This window comes from Gregarina niphandrodes (assembly GCF_000223845.1).
Source record: "Gregarina niphandrodes unplaced genomic scaffold scaffold00008, whole genome shotgun sequence".
Taxonomy (NCBI): domain Eukaryota; phylum Apicomplexa; class Conoidasida; order Eugregarinorida; family Gregarinidae; genus Gregarina; species Gregarina niphandrodes.
The window spans coordinates 98,272-114,429 of record NW_011645779.1 but is presented as its reverse complement, the minus strand read 5'-3'; the positions used below and the strand labels follow the sequence as shown (position 1 = coordinate 114,429).

Below are 16,158 nucleotides of genomic sequence, written 5' to 3'. Positions count from 1 at the left end.
CACCTCGATCGCCGACTCCTCCGCCTCGATCGCCGACACCTCCACCTCGATCGCCGACACCTCCACCTCGATCGCCGACTCCTCCACCTCGGTCGCCGACTCCTCCACCTCGATCGCCGACTCCTCCACCTCCACCTCCGACTCCTCCGCCCCGATCGCCGACTCCTTCACCTCGATCGCCGACTCCTCCACCTCGATCTGCGACTCCTCCACCTCGACCTCCGACTCCTCCACCTCCACCTCCGACTCCTCCACCTCCACATCTATTTCGATCCCTTACGCCGGTTCATGAGCTGGTGGACGAGAAGCTGTTGCGCGAGGACGAGATGTTGTCCGAGGGAACTCCATCCGCAGGAATGCCGGTGGTTGAAGATGAATACCTGTTTAACGAGGACGAGATATCACTGTCTGACGACTGGTCCATGGCCAACGGTGAGTTGCCGTTAACCAAGAAAGAACAGCAACTACTTGGGGAAATCCCGACGACTACCCTGGAAACCTGGACGGCGTTGGAACGTGAGTTGGCGGCCAACGCGAAGGAAGCCGCGACACGACGGCGGTTTCTGTACTTGGCCTTGAACACCCGGCCACTCCCCGAACGGGCGGCCGCTGTCTTTGGCGAGGGAGACCAGTACGTGAATTGGACCGTTACGAAACCAAAATTCGATGACGAAGCAATGCTGTTTGGGAAGGCCTGGGCCCGGTTCTTGTTGATGCACGACGGCATGGGCATGGCTGCAGCCGCCAGCAAGTCCTGGGAGGCCGACTTTGTCGCTTTTTGCCAGCTTCTGTGGAAGGAAGAGATATTCCTGGTATTAGACGAAGCCCTCCAACTCTACGAGACCTGGATCCGACTGCTCAACAGCAACTCGTCCAGTCTTCACGAACACCTGGAGGAAGCGACTCACGACCTAGGAAACATTAATTACACATTCTGGTCTGCGTATCTGGGCGAGTTGACCGAGTACGAAAAGTTCAAGGATCAGGGGTTGAATGACGATGGGAAGTTGAAGGGCGCAAAAATAGACTATGAACCGCCGCTGCCAGACCGACGATTCGAATCTCTTTACGCCCACTGGGAAGACCTGATAGACGAATATTTATTCCACAGTTCAGTCCAGCCTTCAGTCCAATCGTCGGGCCAGCCTTCAGTCCAATCGTCGGCCGGGAATTCAGCCCAGCCCTCATCCGAGCTGTCAGTCCACTCTTCCCCCCAACGGTCAGCCCAGCCCTCACCCGAGCTTTCAGTTTACTCTTCCCCCCGACAATCACCCCAGCGTTCACCCGAGCCGTCAGTCAACTCTTCGCCTGAATGGTCGCCCCAGCCTTCACCCGAGCCGTCAGTCTACTCTTCACCCGAACCGTCAGTTCGAGCTTCGCCGGAGCCGCAGCCAAACTACGGCCGCCCTCTTGTTCAGCGTAGATCTTTTTAATGTGAATCAGTGGGTCAATTAGCTGACAACGATATTAGCATCTGATGGCTTGGAGAGCTTGCGCTGGAGCGATTTGGTTAAAAAGTCCTTGATGCTTGAGGTGGGTATGCATAGACTCCAGTTTCACAGTGAGACGGTCGTGCTTTGTACCAGATAGCTTCTTAAGCAGTTCCAGGCCGTGGAGCTTGTTAATAAACTCGTCTTCGGCTGAGGGACAGTGCTTGACTAGTCCGGCAAGCACACTAAACACCTTGGTCACGTACCGCCGTTGATTCTCGTCTTCACCGAGCGCGTATGGTACACAGGTATCCAGCTCGGCGACCACTGTGGCGAGCAAACCGTTCTCATAAAACTTGTTCTGGATAGGTAGGTTGTTAGGCAACGCCAAGGCCAAGCACTCACAGGTCTTTTCACGCACCGTCACGTCACCATGCTTCATACACTCGTGCAGCAAGTGGATTAATGTTCGACAACCCACTGGGCCCGTCTCGCAGCCTGTGGTGGAGTCTGGCGCTGTGGTGGAGTCTGGCGCTGTGGTGGAGTCTGGCGCTGTGGTGGAGTCTGGCGCTGTGGCGGAGTCCGTTGGCATTTCATACTTGTCAAGGTGTCGCGCTAGCTCCGGTTCCACGTCGAAAGCCTCTTCTATGACTGCAATTGCGCCCAGGACACGAGCTGAGTTGTTCGCGGCTAAGTCCAGTGCGGTCGACTCGGAAATTATAGTCATCGCTTCGGTTACCATCTGACCTGCGTTTACTTGCTGGCCGCAAAACTCTTCCATAGCTTTCTGCAAGAAGTCCAAATCCTCTTTGCTGCGAACGCCTCTGTCTCCTAACTCGGTGGGTGCCGTTCCATCATTATATTGCAAGCTCCACTTCAGCAGGCCCGGCCAGTCGACACTGCTCATTTTCAAGTGCCAAAAAAATCCGAGCCAGCCATTTTGCTCTTTTAAAAACCCCGAGCAGCACTTTTCATCAGTGCGCAGTACAGCAGGCTGGTCCAGTCTCACCGTTACCCTTGACTTCATGGCCAAGGCATCATGAAACCACGAGGCATCATGGAACCACGAGGCATCATGGAACCAAGGGGCGTGAAGGAAAATAATCCGCAGCGAGATAGTTCGCACGAATTTCATGACTGAAAGGTGTAAGTGAAATTCATGCACGAGTGCCGGCGTTGCTTGCCCTGACTTTCTGAAGAAAATCAAGTTGTCCTTCGTTTATTAAATGTTTTAGTCGAGTGAGAATTTGCCGCGTTAACCGGAGCATGTCAGCATGGTTTGAAATCTCTTCGTGCCTTTTCCTGAAATCGGATGTCGATAGCTCATACTTCATGGCAAGTTCTTCGTTGCCGAGTTCTTCATTGCCTGAAGGTTCCTCGTCCGTTGACCGACACTCATCTTTATCAAACATTAGTCTCTGAGTAATGTCGGTCTCGAAACAAAGAGATGCGACGTGGTTAGATCCTCTACGAGCATCTTTCTTGGATTCCGCAAAGCCCACTGAAAACGACTGGTGGAGTCGGATGGGACATAATCTATGCAGCACCATTTTCACGTTCCAGAACTCGAGCTTGCACACGTTCGTGACTGCCCCCTCCGAATTCTCATTGCGTCCTATGACTTGCCAGCGCTTGGTCACTTCCGCTTTAACTCGTCGACACAGAGCTTCCGCCGTTCTTGTCTTCAGCTGGAAACGCTCAAACATGGAACACAGCTCGAATTGCCCCTCCAAGCCACCAAAATCAATTTTGGCGCCGGCGTCCTCAACAACGCAAGCCATCTTACGCGCGGCATTCTCGGCCCAGTTGCCGATAAATGGGGTGATCGCCTCCTCTATATACAACTGTAGCACGGGAGATTTGGCCAAGTACGAGTGCTGGGGACTTATAGAAGCATTCACGTCTGCTACAGCAGCCCGGAGCATTCGCGCACACGCGTGTGCTGCGCTGCATACGGCCAGTAGCGTCAACGGAAGCACAGTTTTTTTGGTGAAGGCGGATATCTCCGTCGCTACACCAGGCTCCATCGCCGACTTGTTCATAACCCCATCAATTCGCTGCATCCCTTGCTCGATTGTCTCCTTGCTAATCGAGTGGTTGAATTGCATTCCAGCCATGACTCGCGAAAGCCACGTCTCAATTGTACTTAAAGAAAGATGGTTGCAGATTTTTGACTCCGCACTGATTCCTCCACACAAATAAAAGTCGCTTGGTCGCATTAGCTCCTTCAACTCGTCAGGACGAGCGTCAACGAACAATCTGTCTGTTGAAACGCAATACTCATTTCCCTTATCCACATAGCAATCCTTATGCCCAGGCATTGACAGCAGTCTAGGAGAAATGTACTGCCTCACCCATGGGATTTTATGCTCGTTCTGCTGAGAGTTTTCTTGGGCGCCTTCCTCATGTGCCACATTGATAACCCAGGCTCTTCCCTGCGGTGCTTGAGAAAGGTCAGCACAATGGGATGCGGTGGGGTCCTGTTTCGACCATTGAATAGATTTCACTCTAACAAGCTGCAAAGTGAACCAACCTCGAGACTGGTTCAGTAGCCACGCCAGTATGCCGGATGATTCGGGTATTTTCTGCGACCTAATATAAAATATAGGTACCACTACCTGAAGGTCTTCCGGGTCTCGCGATCTCTCGCGATGTTTCCGCCACCAGTTCAGTCGACCGGTTATGTTCGTGCTTTTTAGCTCTTTATCCAATTCTCCAGCGCTCTCCACTTCCCGAATGTTACTACCCTCCGGGTCGTTCTCCAAATTAATCTGTTGGTCTCCAACAGTCTGTTGGTCTCCAACAGTCTGTTGGCCTCCAACAGTCTGTTGGTCTCCAGGCTGTTGTTTTTCGGCGTAAAATATGGATACATTCACTGGTGCGGCTGTCTGCTCTTCCTCCTGAACCAATCGTTTCCTCACGACTCCGAGCATCATTAGGAACTCTCCTTCCGCCTCACGACTACTATTATGCCGCGATCGAACAAGCTGACCCGGGCAAAATTCACAACTCCGATGGGGTCGAGGTACTATATCCTGACGAAAATTATCCTCTGTATTATTATCATCGTTATCCACTGGACTTGTAATAGCCTCCCATTCACGATCCCATCGGTAGTCAGCGGCTTCTCTCATATGACCAAGGGCCTTCGTCCAATACCCAGCAGGATAGCTACAATCATAATTATTTCCAAACAATCTGTATGCCAAACGATCTCCTGCGACCAAGTCCTGTTCTAAGGTAGCACCATACTTGGTCAAAAATCTTTCAACAGTCTCATCGGATCTAGGTTGGTACCGGCCGTCTTTAATTTCCGTCGCAGTGCAGGCAATCTCATGAAGATATTCACGCAAGTGCCCACGCAAGCCCTCTTTCTTCTCCAACTCTTTCTGTAGCTCCTTCTTTTCCTTCTCGAGTCGAACGATACTCTCTTCTAAACTTATTGATTCCCTTTCCAGACTTCGAGCTATCAACGCGTTAATCAGCTCCTGCAGATGGTCAATGAACCTATCGTAGTCGAAGAGATCTAGCAAACCTTGGCTCTCGGCGCTTCTTCGCTTACTACCACCCCATGCAGAACTCCCCCTCCCCTTCCCACGATATATGGCACTCAATAATCTGGAAGGGTTCGCCCCATATTCAGAGTTTGCCCCATATTCAACGACTTGGCTCGTCGACAACTGCTTTGTTTCCGTCCTGTTATCATCAACGAAGGACTCTAAACGTCTCTGGCATGCATCATAACCTTTCGTTAAGCAATCGAACATGATCTTAGCTCTCTCGGAGTACGGCTTCTCCCTTTCCCTTTGGTCCAGCTGAAACAGCTCTAGGAGATAAATGGGAATTATTTGACCTTGTAAAGGTTGCACTTGCATAATACGTTCCCACAGTCGGCGTTGCGACTTGTCTTCTAGTGCTTGGTCATCCAAGAACTTCAAGGATTTCGTTCCGACCATAATGGTTTGCTCAGAGTTAAGTCCCAGTTCGCTTATGAAGTCAGTAAACTCGTGGTGCGTGTTACCTGGGTCATTCGTCATACTGGTGACCCAAACATACAGATTGTTGGGGTTATGGGTAATGTAATCCCGAACTATGCGTTTAGTAATTTCCTTGGTCCTTTCATTACTTAATTGAACACCTGGTAAATCGACCACCACCATGTGCACAGAGTTAGGGGCGCTAATTTCGATGTGCAATTCATCGGACACCACCCCCTGTATCGAATCCATTCGCTCTTTCATAAATCTCGGCAGCTCATCCACATCCATCTCACGCGCTGCTTCGGCCATACGGTCCTTTATACGAACACTCACTTGATCATCCGCCGAGGGACTCATCGATATCTCAATCGGCTGTTTGGTAGCCATCTGGCTGGAACAAAATCCCATAGGCGCCCCCAGTATTGAATCCAGCAATGTAGTCTTCCCCATCGACTGCTGGCCGAATGCCACTATACGAGGCATTTCGCGCGAACGACCAATTGATGACAACACATGCGATGCTATTTGATACACCTCATTCGCTGATAAAGATTTCTTCGCACACTCCGCACGCTCTCGAACCCAAACCACATCGTCTGCGGTAAACACGCGCTCTGTGTGCGACACAGACATTCGCTATGAAGCCCCGAAAAAATTCTTTCGCACCCCACGAGAACATTTACCCTAAACACCATACAAAAACACACCCACGCCGAATACACCCTTCGGAGAACACCCGTCCAAAGAACACCCCCCAAAATTCCCACTCGCACCGACCCGCTAACACTCTGACCCTTACGTCGCGGTACTATGCACCACATCGCATCAAATGTCTGTGCTTGCCCCACCACCGTACCAAATGGCAAGGGGTTTATCTTGAATGGACCCTGCCCTTGGTCAAGTGCAAGTATCTCCCCAAGCACGTTGCCGCACGACGGTATTCGCACGACGGTATTCGCACAGGCAAAAGAAGATCTGGTGGTCGCAGGCGGACGTGCGCGCCGATAGAATTTTGCATAACAAGGGCAGCTACCGAACCAGGACAAGAGGTTCTCACCAGTACCCAGTTCTCAGAACCAGGAATAAATAAACTCGAATAAATAAACTTGAATAAAAGGGAAAAAATTTTTTCTTGATGAGAGGCACACCGGTGGGCGAGAGTGGCGTTGAATGGGCGGTCGCTTTGTTGGGCGTGAAGGTGATTTGTCCGTTCTGGGACGATGTATCTGATGACGAGACGCTCCAGTTGATGCGATTGAGCCATTTGTACGCGCTTGATGACTGTCTCCATCGTGATCTCAGCCGATTGGGGAAAATGGCCACGGTCTCGGTGACGGTGCAGTCTCTCCGCGAGAGTGGAGTAAAATGTGCCCTGGGTGAGAGGGTGCTGGCCAAACGCTTCAACCGCTTGACTCCGGTCAGGGCTGAGCGTCTCCAATCGCGGATCATGGCCGGCCATGTGCCCTCCATCGACACATCCGAGATCTCCCCTGACTCCCTCGACCGCATGGTCCACTATCAAATGCATGAGAAGCTACGCTTCACCGATAATGTCCTTGACTATGAATTCACCAAGGACGCTAAACACCTGGCCGCTATGACCCAGGACTCCGGACGGTTGGAGGATGAAATTTTCGTCGCTCTCCAGATGAGAACTGCGACCCATTCAAAACCGGAGGTGACTCGAATGCCAGTGGCGACTTCAAGACCAGTGGCGACTTCCGGACCGATTCAGCCGCCAAACCAACACCTGTGGAAACCAGAGCGGATGACCCCAGCGGACGAAGCCGTCGGCCGTTTTTGGGGCGCATGGTTACAGATGGGCCTGACGTCGAATAAATCGAAGAGGACCGTTTGGGGAGTGCCCTCCGGCTCGCACTGGGTCCTAGAGTAATTTTTACGGAGAATCGAGGGGTGGTTGGCACCTCACAAGTACTTAAATAGAATCATCTCTTCCTTCGTGACCCTTCCCTCTCCGTAACCCTTTTGATCTCGACAGACTCGGGGTTGGCGGTTTCGGGAAACCGAACTACCGTGTAGTCCGCACTATCCCGTTTTCGTGGTACCGCCCGCGTATTTGTGGTACCACCAGTACTAGAGGCATCGTCCCATATTCACGGTCTCTCCTTTATCACTCGCACATCATTGCCAGATACCCGGTCCGGCTGAAAATGCCTTTCTCAGCGTGAGAGGATGCCTGTCCACCCAGAATATGTTTACAACGAATGCCCACGTCGCACCGACCCGCTAACTCTGACCTTTATGTCGCGGTACTATACATCGCGTCAAAAGGATCTTACTCTTGTGTCCATGCTTGCCTCGTTATGGTAGTCAGCGAATGGTAGTTATCGTAGTAGCGTGCCCATTGTATTTGGGAGCATCGACGTCTCCAAATTCGGGGGAATAATTATTTCTGATTCTCCGCTATATTCCTAACTCTCCGCTATATTGGCTGTTAGATGAGAAGCGCACCACCCATTAAGAATGGCACTTTCTCCGCTGAATCGGCGATTGCTCTGCTGGGTGTGAAGGTAATTTGTCCATTCTGGGATGATCTGTCTGATGACGAGACGCTCCAATTGCTGCGATTGAGCCATTTGTACGCGCTTACTCGGTTTCGTCATAATTGGAAGGCCTCCCGAAAACTGGCCACCATCTCGGTGAGGGTGCAATCTCTTCGCAAGAGTGGAATAGAATGTGCTCTGAATGAGTCTGCCCTGAGTGCCCTGCTGGCCAGACGCCACAACTGCCAAAGGCCAGTCTCGGGTAACCGTGTCCTATCGCTGATCATGGCCGGCAATGTGCCCTCCATTGATACATTGGAGATCGACCCTGACTCCTTGGACCGCATGGTTCACTATCGATGGTATAGGAAGCTGCGCTTCACTGACAAAGTCATAGACTACGAATTGACCCAGGACGCTGAAGCCCTGGCCGCTAAAACCCGGGACGTTGAACACGATGACGTTTTCATCGCTCTGCAGATGAGAACTGCGACCCGTTCAAAACCGGAGGTGACTCGAATACCAGTGGCGACTTCAAGACCAGTGACGACTTCAAGACCGATTCAGCCGCCAAACCAACACCTGTCGAAAGCAGAGCCGACGACCCCAGCGGACGAAGCCGTCGGCCGTTTTTGGGGCGCATGGCTACAGATGGGCCTGACGTCGAGTAAATCGAAGAGATCCGTTTGGGAAGTGCCCTCCGGCTCGCACTGGGTCCTAGAGTAGTTTTTACGGAGAACCAAGGGGTGGTTGACAACCTCACAAGCACTTAAATAGAATCATCTCATGAGATCATCTCTTGCTTCGTAACTCTTCGTAACCCTTTTGATCTCGACAGACTCCGGACCTCGGCGGTTTCGAGAAACCGAACTGCCATGTAGTCCGCACTATCCCGTATTCGTGGTACAAGCGAGATTACGCGCGGCCATCCAGCCCTGACATGCAACCCTGCACCGATGTCATTTACTATTCCGACGCACCTGTGACAACTCTGACGACCCGCTAACTCTGACCTTTATGTCGCGCGCGGTACTATACATCACATCGCGTCAAAAAGATCCTACTCGGATGTCTATGGTTGCCTCGTTATGGTCTGTGCTTGCCCCATTACGGTACCAAATGACAAGGGGTTTGTTTTGAATGGACCCTGCCCTTGGTCAAGTGCAAATATCTCCCCAAGCACGTTGCCGCACGACGGACGGTACGAGGGCAGCTACCGAGTCAGGGCAATAGGAGTGGCACCACAGGCTGTTCCGTCCAACAGTCCTGTGATTCTAAGACTCGGATAATATTCTTTAACCTTTTATAGCAGTTAAGGTGGTAGCGAATAGTTGTTGAATCGTCTTCCATTTGGTATTGTAAGGTGAGTAGGGCCTGTTAGTTGGTATCCGAGTAGTGATGTGCAGTTGAGTTCTCTTTGTCAGCGAATGGTAGTTATCGTAGCAGCGTGTACGGTGGAAGTATTTGGGAGCATCGACGGCTCCCAATTCGGGGAATAATTATTTCTGATTCTCCGCTGCCTTGGCTGCTAGATGAGAAGCACACCGTCCATTAAGAATGGCACTTTCTGCGCTGAATGGGCGATTGCTCTGCTGGGTGTGAAGGTAATTTGTCCATTCTGGGATGATGTGTCTGATGACGAGACGCTTCAATTGGTGCGACTGAGCCATTTGTACGCGCTTGCTGGTTTTAGTCGTGATTGGAAGTCCTCCCGAAAACTGGCCACCATCTCGGTGACGGTGCAGTCTCTTCGCAAGAATGGAATAGAATGTGCTCTGAGTGAGTCTGCCCTGAGTGCCCTGCTGGCCAGACGTCGCAACTGCTTAACGCCGACTCCTGGGTGTAAGCGTGTCCTGTCGCTGATCAGGGCCGGCGATGTGCCCTTCATAGACACACGGCAGGTCGCCCCTGACTCCTTGGACCGGATGCTTCACTATCGATTGTACAGGAAGCTGCGCTTCACTGACAAAGTCATTGACTATGAATTCACCCAGGACGCTAAAGCCCTGGCCGCTAAAACCCGGGACGCTGAACATGATGACGTTTTCGTCGCTCTCAAGATGAGGGCTGCGACTTATTCAAAACCGGAGAGGACTCGAATACCAGTGGCGACTTCAAGACCAGTGCCAGTCAAGACCAGTGTGGGGGCATTCCCCCCCACACTTGATGTCAGTCTTTCATGGGAGATTAGTCCCGTGCGGTGTCCCGCTTGTAAACATGCCGCCGAACCTATCAGCGATTCAGTCGCTAAACAAGCACCTGTCAAAAGGCCATTCAAGTGCGATCTTTCGCCGTACTACCTGGTCCCGTTCGACCTCCATGATGAAGAGGTGGCTGTCCCGGAGCCGCTTGTGTTCCAGCTGTTAGGCAAAGACGTTGCGGAGGTGGTAGTCTCGGATGTAGAGTCAACGAGCCCAGAGCTCACAACGCCCGCGGCTGCAGAGTGTATGTCCCCTGTGGCCATGAACCCAAGGATATTAGGAGCCTTGGACGAAGCCATCGGTCGTTGCTGGGGCGCACAGTTGCTAAGAGGCCGGGCGTCCGAAGACCAAAAAAATCTCATTTGGGAGTGGCCTTCCGACCCGCGCTGGGCACAAGCCAGGTAGAGTAATTTTCACGAGAAACCGCGAGGTGGTAGATGTCATTACGGAATGAAATTTGTATTACCTTGTGCTTAGTATGTTACCAATCGGTCTGCCTGTGGTATCGTACGAACCCGAAAGCCCCCCTAGTCCTACCCAGACCCACGGAGTCCGCTCTCTTTTCGGCGTAACTGGTTTCCTACACTCCTTTGTTCCGAATTACTCACAAGTTACTACACCTTTAACAGACCTCCTGAAGGGTACACCCAACAAGAAGAAACAAGAAGTAGCTATTGATTGGACACCCCAACACCAGAATGTCAAATTCTATATCTTCGTAATCTAACATTCGATCTTCCCGATGCACTAGGCCTCGCCCTTTTCAGCTACCATTCATTCGTCCAATGGACACTCTCCCGCATATCTGACTCACGGTCGCGACCCTGTCTTACCTTATGCTCAAGACTACCGACTCCTAGGCAAGAATCCGTCAAACCGTCTCGTTGCCTCAAATGAAATACGACTTGCAATACTCAACAACTTAACAGCTCTGTACGACTATGTTCTAGTAGCACTGAATCCTAAGGAAGTCTACCGAAATGCTGTCACGACGGATAGCTCTGAGAAGATCGTTTCAAAATGGTCCTCACCGCATCGTGTCACCCGTGTGTCTCCCAACGGCTTTCGGATTACCGCACATACTCTCCTCGACTGGAGTTCTAAAGAAGTTACTCGCGACCAAGGAAAGAAAATTAAACCACCCAGCGATCAAGATCATTTGGAGGAATGGATAATCGTCTCCGACATAACTCGAGAGCCCGCAAGCAAACTCAAACGCTTTGTGCAACGGTTACCTCAGGCAAGGTTGTTCGTGCAGCCTTCACCTGATCTGGGCGGAGAAGCTGGTGAGGAAAAGCGGTAGAAATCGAATGAAGTCCGAACACGACCCCCCGAGCGTCTGCCGACCGACCCCCCGAGCGTCTGCCGACCGACTCTCCGAGCGTCTGCCGACCGACCCCCCGAGCGTCTGCCGACCGACCCCCCGAGCGTCCGAGAATAAAAGAGCGTTTTGAAGTAACTAGAAATTCTATTATTATTATCTCTTCTTAACATTTTGAAGTCCAACTTTCCTTCTTTGATCAGCGTTTGTAGTCGGGAAAGAATGAACTTGGATCTCGGAACATTCATTTGGATCTGATGGTGTACTTCATCAAACTTCTCCGCGGTATCGGATGTCAGGCCATAGCGGTCCCTTAGTTGCTTGCCGTTCAGTTTTTTGTTTTCCCCTACCCCAGGGCGCACGATCTTCTGTTCAACGACCGTTTTGAAGCATAGCATTCCATCCCTTCTCTGCCCGCGAGCGTTGAGAACAAACGGAGGAGAAAATGACTCATGGAGCTGAGCCACCCAGCGCCACCTTTGTGTCCCAGAATAAGAGCTTGCAAAGGTCCAGCGGCCTTTAACACACCCGAACGAGCGTGCGCGGCACCACACACGGCTAACAGGGGCAAGGCTTCCCCCAACAGCACCTGTTGCGTTTTGCATAATTGACTCCCGATCAATCGAATCGTTGAACTGAATACCAGCCATGACCCGGTGAAGCCACGTCTTAATGCTCTTTACTGAAATGTGGTTACAGACGCTCGATTCAGCCGCATTTCCTCCACACAAGTAGAAGTCGCTTGGTCGCATCAACCCCTCGACATTCTGTGCTCCGTCTCGTCCTCGGTCTGCGCAGAAATTTCCTTGTCACCTTCCTCACACGTCACATCCGTCACCCACGCTGTCCCTTGTGGCGCCTCAGAGAGGTCCGAACAATTCCAAACTTCCGGCTCATACTTGGTCGACCAACTAATAGATCTTACTCTAACAAGCTGCAGTACATTGAACCAGCCGGGCAACTCGGTCAGAAGCCACGCCAGGATTCCGCCCGATTCCGGGATCGCCAACGACCTGATATAAAATATCGGCATCACAACTTGGATTTCCCCCGCAACTCGGCGTGTCTGTCCAATCTATTTCTGCCACCAGCGCTGCCGACCGGGTGTATTTGCCCACCCGAATGTTTCTGGCCTGATCTCCTCTCCCTGTAGGGCAAAGCCCTACACTTGGAGCCGTTGTCTTCTTGGAGCTGTTTTTCGACGTCTGCGCTCTCCAAGTTGGCGCCCTCATGTGGCTGGATAACTGCAATCCTGACATACTTATGTTCCTTGGTAAGAGTAGGACCATCTACAACCATCTTAGGATCAACCCCGTCCTCCTCCACCTTCTCAAGTTGTTCTTCCACGACCGTGCCGAGAGTCATGGCTTCTCCGACGATGTTCATCCGAACCAGCTGCCTTTCTGACATCGTGCAACCAGGATGCGGTAGAGGCTGTACCTGCTGCCGTACAAAAAACTTGACGCCCTCTGTGTCGCGATTTTTTGCACATACAATGGTCTTCCATTCCCGGTCCCATCGGTAGTCAACGGCTTCCTTCATGTGGTCGAGGGCCTCCGTCCAGAAATCAGCAGGATAGCTGAATTCATAATTATCCCCGAACAACCTGTGTGCCAAACGATTCCCTGTGACCCCTCTTCGTTTCCAGTAGTGTTTTGTGTTTAATCCCGAACTATGCGTTTAGTAATTTCCTTGGTCCTTTCATTACTTAATTGAACACCTGGTAAATCGACCACCGCCATATGGACACAGTTAGGGGCTCTAATTTCCACGTGCAACTCATCTGCCACTACCCCCTGTATCGAGTCCATACGCTCCTTCATGAACTTCAGCAGCTCGTCAATATCCAAATCGCGAGTGGGTCTCTCGGTCACATGATCCTTCACTCCTCGAACACTCACCTTGCCGTCTGCGGAAGGACTCATCGAGATCTCAATGGGCTGTTTTGTTGCCATTTGACTTGAGCAAAACCCCAAGGGTGCCCCCAGTATCGGTCAGCAGTCGATGGGAACCCAATAATGTAGTCTTCCCCATCAACTGCTGACCGAGTACCACGGTACGCGGCATCTCGCTCGAGCGACCGATTGCTGACAGCACATACGAGGCTATCTGGTAGACTTCATTCGCTGACTAGGCGTTGAAGCAGACTTGGTTAGGTGAGGAAGCCATGAACTATATTTATGATTATTTGTACCACGATTTTTCGACAATCACCCAACCAAGAGAACCTCGCACAGGCTGTTAGCATCTGTTCCGTTCTGGCCCAGGTGCATGCGAAACCCTAGAGTGGCTGGCTGGCTGGGTCACAACCTTGACCAGAATTCTTTCGTACTCTATGATGGGGCTGACAAGCGCAGCTACCGTCGTGCAGCTCTCAGGTGGAAGAAGTCTGATTGCTGTTGTAACGACACTTTTTAGCACCCCAGGACTTGCGACTGTTTCTCTCACTGAGGTTTCTCTCGCCGAGGTTTCTCTCGCCGAGGTTTCTCTCGCCCGATGTGTGTGTGATATAAATCCATTACCGGAAATGTTTTTCACCTCAACCAGCCAACTCACGAACCTGAATGAAAGCGCATTACCCAACAGCGCACCACCAAAAATATACCTCCGCTATCTCTCCCAATCTTATGACACAGCAAAAGGGTTTGCTGATCCACAGAACCTCACTGGCTGGCAGCCTAGGCTACACCCCCTGCCACGAAAGCCAACTCCAGGGTGCATGATTTTCTTTCTTTTCAATGACCGCACAACATTTCCGCCCCTTCTGTGTCCGCAAACATTCAAAACAAACCCAGGAGCGAATGACTCATGAAGCAGGGACCCGCCAGCGCCAGCCTTCTGTAGATGACCATCATGATCGGCACCATGCGATGTGGAGCACCTGCCTTGGATGTGGGGACGTATTCAAATAGGGACGGATTCATTCCAATTGACAGGGGAATGACGGAATGCAACGCGGTAGCGAATGACGGAATGCAACGCGGTGGCGCATTTTATTCTTCGATCATCCTCCAGGTTCTGCGGCATCTCCTACATATACTCGCCACTGGGAAGTTATCTTCCAACTCAGGCTCCGTTTTATGATTCAACCCCATGTCCGGTATGGACGCAACCACCCGCGACAGAAAATAGACCTTCCCCAAGATCTCTTCCCCAAGATCTCCGCTACGTCGAGACCCTGTTCTGACGTACACCCAAAGCGCCCCGAGTGACCCCCGAGTGAATTACGGGTGGGAGTGACTCGAAGGCGCAAAATAAAAATTCGCCCCTTATGGGCCACCCACATCCGGCTATACTGATCACTGAGGGCCGACTCATCTGAGACATCGGGTCTAGCGACGTCGGGTCTAGCGATGTCGGGTCTAGCGATGTCGGGTCTAGCGATGTCGGGTGCACACGCGTGTGTCTCGCTCCGCGATCCGGTTGGGTCACGAATCTTACAGAATTTCTCGGAGTCAATGGCGTTTTCGACATCCATTATCGGCATTTTCCAGGGTTGAAATTTTGATTAATTTTATTATTAATTATGAGGACTTGTAGGACATCTATACGCGGCGTCGTCCACAAGGATCTGGTTTGGTTGATGGCTGTTAGCCTGTTTGACGATGTTCGTTGCCCAAGTCTTTACGAGCATGAGACGCCGACATCTTTTTCGATCCAAGACATCTGCGCTGCGTTAACCGGTCGTCACGAGGGAGTGGATGTGGAGGGGCTTCGAAAAGAGCTGATACGGTGGAACGCGGTTGTGAAGCGCTTGCGGCCGATGGAGATCGACGATGTAGAGGTAATGGGTCGCTTGAAGGTTCTGGACATCATGTATCAGGCATATCAGTCAGAGAAGCAGGCTGCCCAAAACACTATTCGACAGCACGCAAGTCAGAAAGCAGCCCAGCCCGGTGGTGGGGACCGTACTGATTATGGACGCATGACTGAGTTAGCTTCGGAAATACGAGAGTTGCTTGACAAAGAGGACTTTCAAGCTGATGCATCATTGGCGGCAAAAGCCAGTGAGCTTATCGCCTCTTGTAAATCGAGCATTCAGCCTAAGCCATTGGATGTCTGGGCCACCCAGCATACAGCGGACAACGGAGAGAGCAGTCACGAGGTCGTAGCAAACAGAGAGTTGTTGGTGGCGCAGGTTAATCACGTTAACGCGACCAATCAAATGATTGCCATCAGAGACAATGCGCGCAGACTTGTCTTGCAAAATGCCTCACGAATGAACACTGTGCTGCCATCCGATCGTAGACAAATTTGCGGTCTGCTAGATCTTAAAGATCCCGTCCAGGGCCTGCCGCCACAAGTCGAATATCTAATCGAGAACGGGAAGACTATCGAGGCCTTCGTAGTTTCTGAAAACAGGCGTAATGCCAACAAGAAATTGGCGTAACTGGCATAATCAACCTCCTCACAAGAGGTGTTCAACCTCACAAGAACGTGTTCAATCAACCCCCTCGGAACATCACTTATATAGATAAAGTGTCGAATATTTTGACATCAACAACCAACTCCACAACTTTTGTGTTTATGGAGATAACTTTTGTGTGTTTATGGAAATGCCAAAAGGATCGGTGTGCCCTCTTCGTGCATCAAGGCAAATATTTCTTTTTTTGAAGTCCAAATACTTCTCACTTTGGAGTTGGTTGTTCTGTCAAAGACCTCTCACGACATGCCCATCACCTCCTTGAACTTGGTGACCGCGAGGTGGCAAAAAGGACAAGC

General features: G+C 51.4%; 11 protein-coding genes across 11 annotated transcripts; 6 read left to right on the top strand and 5 right to left on the bottom strand.

The window, feature by feature from the left end:
• Positions 1-356: 356 nt before the first annotated feature.
• GNI_054640 (hypothetical protein) lies at positions 357-1,312 on the top strand (the record flags this gene model as incomplete). Its single annotated transcript, XM_011131592.1, has 2 exons — positions 357-1,195; positions 1,249-1,312. 2 exons carry the CDS (start codon positions 357-359, stop codon positions 1,310-1,312), a joined length of 903 nt encoding a protein of 300 aa, XP_011129894.1.
• A 155-nt stretch (positions 1,313-1,467) lies between these two features.
• GNI_054630 (hypothetical protein) lies at positions 1,468-2,337 on the bottom strand (the record flags this gene model as incomplete). Its single annotated transcript, XM_011131591.1, has 1 exon — positions 1,468-2,337. One exon carries the CDS (start codon positions 2,335-2,337, stop codon positions 1,468-1,470), a length of 870 nt encoding a protein of 289 aa, XP_011129893.1.
• Positions 2,338-2,587: 250 nt separating this feature from the next.
• Positions 2,588-6,043, bottom strand: GNI_054620 (dynamin family protein; the record flags this gene model as incomplete). The annotated part of the gene is made up of 1 exon (XM_011131590.1): positions 2,588-6,043. The coding sequence occupies one exon, from the start codon at positions 6,041-6,043 to the stop codon at positions 2,588-2,590; it is 3,456 nt and encodes a 1,151-aa protein (XP_011129892.1).
• A 502-nt stretch (positions 6,044-6,545) lies between these two features.
• Positions 6,546-7,304, top strand: GNI_054610 (hypothetical protein; the record flags this gene model as incomplete). Its single annotated transcript, XM_011131589.1, has 1 exon — positions 6,546-7,304. One exon carries the CDS (start codon positions 6,546-6,548, stop codon positions 7,302-7,304), a length of 759 nt encoding a protein of 252 aa, XP_011129891.1.
• A 565-nt stretch (positions 7,305-7,869) lies between these two features.
• GNI_054600 (hypothetical protein) lies at positions 7,870-8,640 on the top strand (the record flags this gene model as incomplete). The annotated part of the gene is made up of 1 exon (XM_011131588.1): positions 7,870-8,640. The coding sequence occupies one exon, from the start codon at positions 7,870-7,872 to the stop codon at positions 8,638-8,640; it is 771 nt and encodes a 256-aa protein (XP_011129890.1).
• An 806-nt stretch (positions 8,641-9,446) lies between these two features.
• On the top strand, positions 9,447-10,520 carry GNI_054590 (hypothetical protein; the record flags this gene model as incomplete). Its single annotated transcript, XM_011131587.1, has 1 exon — positions 9,447-10,520. The coding sequence occupies one exon, from the start codon at positions 9,447-9,449 to the stop codon at positions 10,518-10,520; it is 1,074 nt and encodes a 357-aa protein (XP_011129889.1).
• A 73-nt stretch (positions 10,521-10,593) lies between these two features.
• Positions 10,594-10,842, top strand: GNI_054580 (hypothetical protein; the record flags this gene model as incomplete). The annotated part of the gene is made up of 1 exon (XM_011131586.1): positions 10,594-10,842. One exon carries the CDS (start codon positions 10,594-10,596, stop codon positions 10,840-10,842), a length of 249 nt encoding a protein of 82 aa, XP_011129888.1.
• A 509-nt stretch (positions 10,843-11,351) lies between these two features.
• On the bottom strand, positions 11,352-11,834 carry GNI_054570 (hypothetical protein; the record flags this gene model as incomplete). Its single annotated transcript, XM_011131585.1, has 1 exon — positions 11,352-11,834. One exon carries the CDS (start codon positions 11,832-11,834, stop codon positions 11,352-11,354), a length of 483 nt encoding a protein of 160 aa, XP_011129887.1.
• Positions 11,835-12,468: 634 nt separating this feature from the next.
• GNI_054560 (hypothetical protein) lies at positions 12,469-12,846 on the bottom strand (the record flags this gene model as incomplete). The annotated part of the gene is made up of 1 exon (XM_011131584.1): positions 12,469-12,846. One exon carries the CDS (start codon positions 12,844-12,846, stop codon positions 12,469-12,471), a length of 378 nt encoding a protein of 125 aa, XP_011129886.1.
• Positions 12,847-13,097: 251 nt separating this feature from the next.
• GNI_054550 (dynamin family protein) lies at positions 13,098-13,391 on the bottom strand (the record flags this gene model as incomplete). Its single annotated transcript, XM_011131583.1, has 1 exon — positions 13,098-13,391. One exon carries the CDS (start codon positions 13,389-13,391, stop codon positions 13,098-13,100), a length of 294 nt encoding a protein of 97 aa, XP_011129885.1.
• Positions 13,392-14,962: 1,571 nt separating this feature from the next.
• Positions 14,963-15,826, top strand: GNI_054540 (hypothetical protein; the record flags this gene model as incomplete). Its single annotated transcript, XM_011131582.1, has 1 exon — positions 14,963-15,826. One exon carries the CDS (start codon positions 14,963-14,965, stop codon positions 15,824-15,826), a length of 864 nt encoding a protein of 287 aa, XP_011129884.1.
• Positions 15,827-16,158: the final 332 nt, after the last annotated feature.